Raw genomic sequence first — 6,113 nt, 5'->3', positions numbered from 1 at the left:
TAATTGATACAATTAATACATCTAGTACAAATGTAATAAATAAAGATTTGGAAAGATTTGCAAAATCAAATCTTTATATAAAATAAGATTTACAAAATCAAATCATATTTTATAAATCAAATCAAATCTTATATCTTATATAAAATATGATTTGTAAAATCTAATCAAATCTCTACATATTTAGATTTGTAAGTATATGTATACACATAAAAAAAACTTACTTAATTTATTAAACCATTAACTAATGATTAATAAGTTAATTTCTGATTAGAAGGTATATATCAAACAATTTTACGATTGGCATTTGTGTGTGACCGAATAGGATAAATGGACTTTTATTATTTAATGTCATGGGCATATCTTCGGAATATATGTACCACGGTCAAACCACGGTCGAACTGTAGCCAACCCGAGAACGTATTTCCAACAAAATGATCATAAACTCCCAATATCTAGACCAACTTTGTCCCAAGAAGCTAAAGTTTGATCCCAACTTACCCAATGTACCTTTTTATTATTTTTGATACTTCCCCAAAAAAACTTGGCTCTAAACCTTTCCAAGTTATCAATCATCGTCTCCGGACAATGAAATAATGGGAGATAATATATTCCCAAACTACCTAGCACCGACTTAATAAGAGTAAGACGACCTCCAATGGATAGAAGATTAGCTTTCCATCCTGACAACTTTTTATGAAATCGATCCTCAAGGTATTTCCAATTGGCAATCAAATTCATCTTAACTCTGATAGGAAGGCCTAGATATGTGAAAGGAAACGTACCTTTTGAACAACCAAATTCTCAAACATACCCATCCAAAATCGCATCAGAAATGCCAAAATCGAATAGGTGGGATTTCGAGACATTTATTTTTAAACCCGAGTAATGATAAAATTCGTTAAGAGCAAGAATAGTGTTACACAAACTATCCCTATTCCAATCGGATACAATAATCGCATCGTCCGCATGAAACAAATGAGATACTTTAATATTCGAATTACCAATATCTACTCCGCGTATCGCACCCGAATTCAATTTTTCTTTCAAACAAAGATGAAGCCCTTCCATTATTATTAGAAATAAAAATGGACTAAGAGGGTCTCCTTGTCTTAGTCCTCGATGTAAACAGAATTCACTCGTAGGACTTCCATTAACAATGACCGATGTTAGAGCGTTATATAGACACATTCTTATCCATGCCCTCTACGTATCACCAAAGCCTAAAATCATAAGCATGTAGTCCAAAAATTCCCAACTAACTGTATCGTACGCTTTCTCAAAATCCACTTTAAATAACATAAGCTTTTGTTTCCTCTTTTTGTACCAACTAACCAACTCACTCAACATCATTGGCCCATCCAAAATTTGTCTACCTTTGATAAACGCGGATTGTTCCTTACTTATGACCTTGTCAATAACCATGGATAAACGATTTGCAAGTATTTTTGTGATAATTTTTTATTGAACCCCTATCAACGAAATTGGTCTATACTCCTTAATACATGAAGGATTAGCAACTTTTGAAATCAGAGAAATAAAAGCAGATGACGAGCCTTTCGGTAATCTCTTTGTCTTGAACGCATTGACAATGTACTTCATTAAATCCTCCTTCAACCACTCCCAATATTTTTTTCACGAAAAAAAACGTGAACCCGTCGGGTCCAGAAGATTTATCATTCCCACAATCCCATACCGCTCTACGAATATCTTCCTCTATAACTAAATGTTGCAACATTTCGTTATCTGAAGTTGACAAAGTAAGCTGAGGAGTAAGCTCTACATTATGCCCCACATTTCTATCCTTCTGGAATTTTAAAATGTAGAATTCTTTGAAGGCGTTCTTGATTAATGCCGGATCCGTAACCCACACCCCATTTAACGATAGACCTTGAATATTATATTTACTCCTTTTGTGTTTTAATAACCCATGAAAGAATTTAGTATTTTTGTCCCCTTCCACACACCATTTAACCTTCGACTTTTGCGCAATATCCATCTCATCAAGTTCATGTAAGCCATGAAGCTTATTAATCAATTCCAAACGCTCAGTTAACTCCTCTTTTGTGACTATTTGCTCATCTATTTTCAATTCAATATCATTTATCTTTTCAGTAGCTAGCACAATATCAGATTTAGCTAACATCCGTTGTTCAGCCACCCATGGCTTGATTCGATTTTTTAGGACTTTGAGTTTATCATTGAACTCCTGCTTGTCGTTGTACTCTTGATCCTCCATGACCCCTTTAACTAAGTCATCAAACCCGGTCATGGACACCTATGAGTGAAAAATTTAAACGGTGTAGGACCAAAATCCAATTTAGCATTATGAAACAAAAACAGATAATGATCTGAATAACCTCGACCCAATGCAACAAGTTTTAAATCTGCAAACACGTCGATCATATATCTAGAAATCAACACCCTATCGAGATACTGATATCACGTAAGTCATGTTTTTACTAACGATATCTACTCAAATCCTACATGAATTCAATAAAAACAGTTCAATAAACGCACTAATCCACTAAATTTTGCTCAGCATGACTTTAAAAGGTCACTTTGCGGAAAAGCTGGGAAAAAAGCCAAAATTAAGGTTTTCTAACCCTAATTTCAAGAACTGACATAGAAGACCACTATAAGAGCTCAACATCCCTAACCAGAGTTGCCAAAACTTTTTTAAGACATGTATATGAAGATCTATCAAGAACCTAGAAGCTCGTCTGATTCATATACAAAGATCAAGAGGTTTCAAGACTTACACACACAAAACCCTAATCACACAATACTTCAAATACAACTGCAAGGAACATCCAAAAGTGATTCGGGGATTGTTTGTGACTATTATGAGTCTATGGATCCCCAAGAAACTGCATCTGCTGAAATTCAAGTAAAAACATGTACCGGTGTTTAAACAACGTACTATCAGAAACCCGTATGCAACAAACACGAATGCAACATCACAATTGACCAACCAGTTACACCAACTGGCGACCCAGTTGGTGCAACTGGTAACCCAGTTACCACAACTGGCAACCAGTTAGTGCAACTAAAAACTTTACGACAACTGGCGACCCAGTTAGTGATTTAGGTACTTTAATCTGTCTAAACTTTGAAAATTTTCAGAAAAAGAAAAATCACCTTTTTACACCCACACGCCTCAAATTTCATCACCATTTCTTCACCCAATCTCAATTTTCCATTCTCGAAGAATCTTTGAAATATCAAAATTATATATACATCTAAAAAGGAGTTTTCTATGTGAATTCTCACTCTATTATAAAGTGTTTAAGCTGCCTCGTAATATATATATATATGTGTGTGTGTGTGTGTGTATGTATGTGTGTGTGTGATATCGGCTAAAAAGTCACGTTTTCACCCCGGTATTAAGGCCTAAAAACAAGAAAGATTCGAACTTTATCGGTAAAATACCCGCTTTGTCGATTAGAATTGAAGAGAAATTAATTACGAAGACGGTGCAAAAAGAATCAAGAGAATCGGAGCTAAAACGAAGATTCTAGAGCGAAAACGGTGAAAGACAAGAAATCGAGTTATGATCCAGCGAATCAGCAAGCCAAACGGCTTGCCAAACGGGCTGCCAAACGACCTACCAGTATGGAAAATGGCATACCATATGCCCAGATCAAACGGGCACGTTATACGGGCTGGCCTGGCAAACGGCCCCTGCAAACGGCTTGCCAAACGGCCCGCCAACCGTTTGCAGGCGAATTTTATGCTTATTTAAAGGGTCTTTGTCATTCATTCCAACACACAATTTCAATTCACTTCTTTCTCTCTCTTGTAAAATATTAGTCATACTTTCATGGTCTTCGACTCCGTGCGAGAAATCTAGTACCCGGAGAAGAACGCCGAAGATTATATTAGGAGCGGTCTGGAGTTTGAAGTTGTCACTTTCGTATTCGGAACTCGTTTAATCTACTGGTACTTCTATACTTTATCTTTATATAATGTCTTCTATCATTATGTTCTGTGATGTTGTTGCCATGATTAGCGAGTAGTTATCTTTAGTGTATGCTATGATGTAACCAGTTATAATGCCGAAATAATGTTATGGTTTGTGTATGTTGATGAAATACTTTACGATTATACTTTAAACTCAATAGCTTTTCCAACTAATAGAACGTAGTTATTGGCTCTATTATTGGGAAGTTGCGAACCCCGATTCAGAGTACACTATCTGTGTCACCCCTTGGTATGAGAAGTCTATCGGACACAACGTAAGATCGACTGAGGCACACCGGTTGTAGTAAGTCTATCAAGCTTTGGATTCCGACTGAGGACTCTTTCGTAATGAAACATCTGACTAGACCCTTAGTACATTGCCGGTCTTAGACCATGCTAGTGTAGTCACCAAGCATATAAACTTCGTACGTGCATGCTGAAGCACAACAGTTATTGTAAGCTGTACACTTTGCTAAGTAAGGCCATGGAACCTGGTCAGTGCTGATTAGTACATTGCTCCATAATGCAGTCTCAAGCATTGCACCTCTCTTGAGGGATTCTTGGTTTAATAAGGAACTGTTTGTTTAAACACATAAAAGATTGGACCGTTAGGATAACCGAACGTGTTCATGGAAGTCAACTTGACTTGGCCATGGTGTTCTTTATGGTTGAACTCTTTTTAAAGGGCCTAACTATCTTTTAAACCAATCATTAACGAAAGCATTGAAACACATCACGTCTCTCAGATATGGTAAACCCTGTATTCTATTATGCTTAAGAAAGTTTAGACCTTTGTGGAATGTTAATACGTCACCCAACCGAGTCGCTCAATTAGATGAGCCGTTTGAACGTGTATGACTGTAGTCAGACTGCACGGGCGTCTGGGGTAAGGGATGTTGCTGTCTATTCAGAATCTTCAAGCCTATCGCATTACCCAGTGACATGTCTTACAACAGGGGCGTTTAGGACCAGTGTAATGAATACAAGGCCTCTACCTATTCATGAGCCAGCATTTCATAGTCTAGGCAGAATAACTGATAAAATCATAGTATGCACTTGTTTTAACCCTATCTGAATTACGAATTTTATTGCATTTACTTTATCTGTCTTATAAACTAGAAAAACCCAAAATCAGGTAACCACTACTCCTTTATAACTATCTTAAGCTTTAAATATAGGTTCGATTCCACTGATATCTTAAAAATACGACTCTAGGTCATACTTCCCTTACTCATAATAAGGAGTAAGGGAGTACCCCCTCTTGGTGGCTGATTCTGACGTGTTGCGACCTAACGACACCGTACAAATTAAACCGTCCGTTTTAGCCATATCAAGAGGGAATCTAGTTTTTGGTGCCGCTGCCTGGGACTTGGTATCAGATAATACTGCTATCTGTCAAACTTATTCACAAGCATTCAGTGGTGTCTAAGAAAGACAATTATACACGGACTTGGTTGTTGGATTTTTCGAACAGTCTCCAAATATATTGGGACCAAAAAGATCCTGCCTCTCCGTAGTCGGCCTGGCCACTTGGTTTGTTGAATTGTTCGTGTGAAGCTATGTTATCGAAATACCAAGGTATCGGTAGCAAGAACTAAAAACATATTCAACCTTAGGATAGTTAGATTATCTTAGATTAAATTAGATTACTTTAGATTAGACTACCTTAGCTTAAGATTACCTTAGATTACATTAAAATTATCTTAGATTACCTTAGTAATTTAGTCTATCTACTAAAAATTAAAAACAAAAAGACGTACCCAGTGTATGACCCAAACCCGATCTAGACCAGGGCCGTTGTTTTTCGTACCTGATCCAGATGCAATAATCTCTGAAGCACTCAAGGAAGCACGAATCAGAAATAAAATGGCGTTACGTGTTACTTTAGCAGAAAATACCAAACCCTCGATTGAAGGTCGAGGAGGACCGATCAGATTTTCAGAGATTCAAGGACACTCGTTCGAGTTAAAAGATATAGTCCGGCTATACTTGTTTCCCTATTCTCTCACTCATCATGCTCAAACATGGTTCGAAGGACTGGAAAAAGATTCCATCACGTCATGGACAGAGATGGCTACTAAATTCCTAACCAAATATTTCCGTCGTTCTAAACAAACCAAACTAAAGAATGACATCATTAACTTCAAACAAAG

General features: G+C 36.9%; 1 protein-coding gene across 1 annotated transcript; it reads right to left on the bottom strand.

The window, feature by feature from the left end:
• Positions 1–1,510: 1,510 nt before the first annotated feature.
• Positions 1,511–2,269, bottom strand: LOC139875599 (uncharacterized). Its single transcript, XM_071862924.1, has one exon. The coding sequence runs from the start codon at positions 2,267–2,269 to the stop codon at positions 1,511–1,513; it is 759 nt and encodes a 252-aa protein (XP_071719025.1).
• Between the last annotated feature and the right edge of the window lie 3,844 nt (positions 2,270–6,113).

Source organism: Rutidosis leptorrhynchoides, chromosome 11, assembly GCF_046630445.1.
Source record: "Rutidosis leptorrhynchoides isolate AG116_Rl617_1_P2 chromosome 11, CSIRO_AGI_Rlap_v1, whole genome shotgun sequence".
NCBI classification, from domain to species: Eukaryota; Viridiplantae; Streptophyta; class Magnoliopsida; order Asterales; family Asteraceae; genus Rutidosis; species Rutidosis leptorrhynchoides.
The sequence above is the reverse complement of the archived record's forward strand: the minus strand, read 5'-3'. Positions and strand labels throughout refer to the sequence as shown.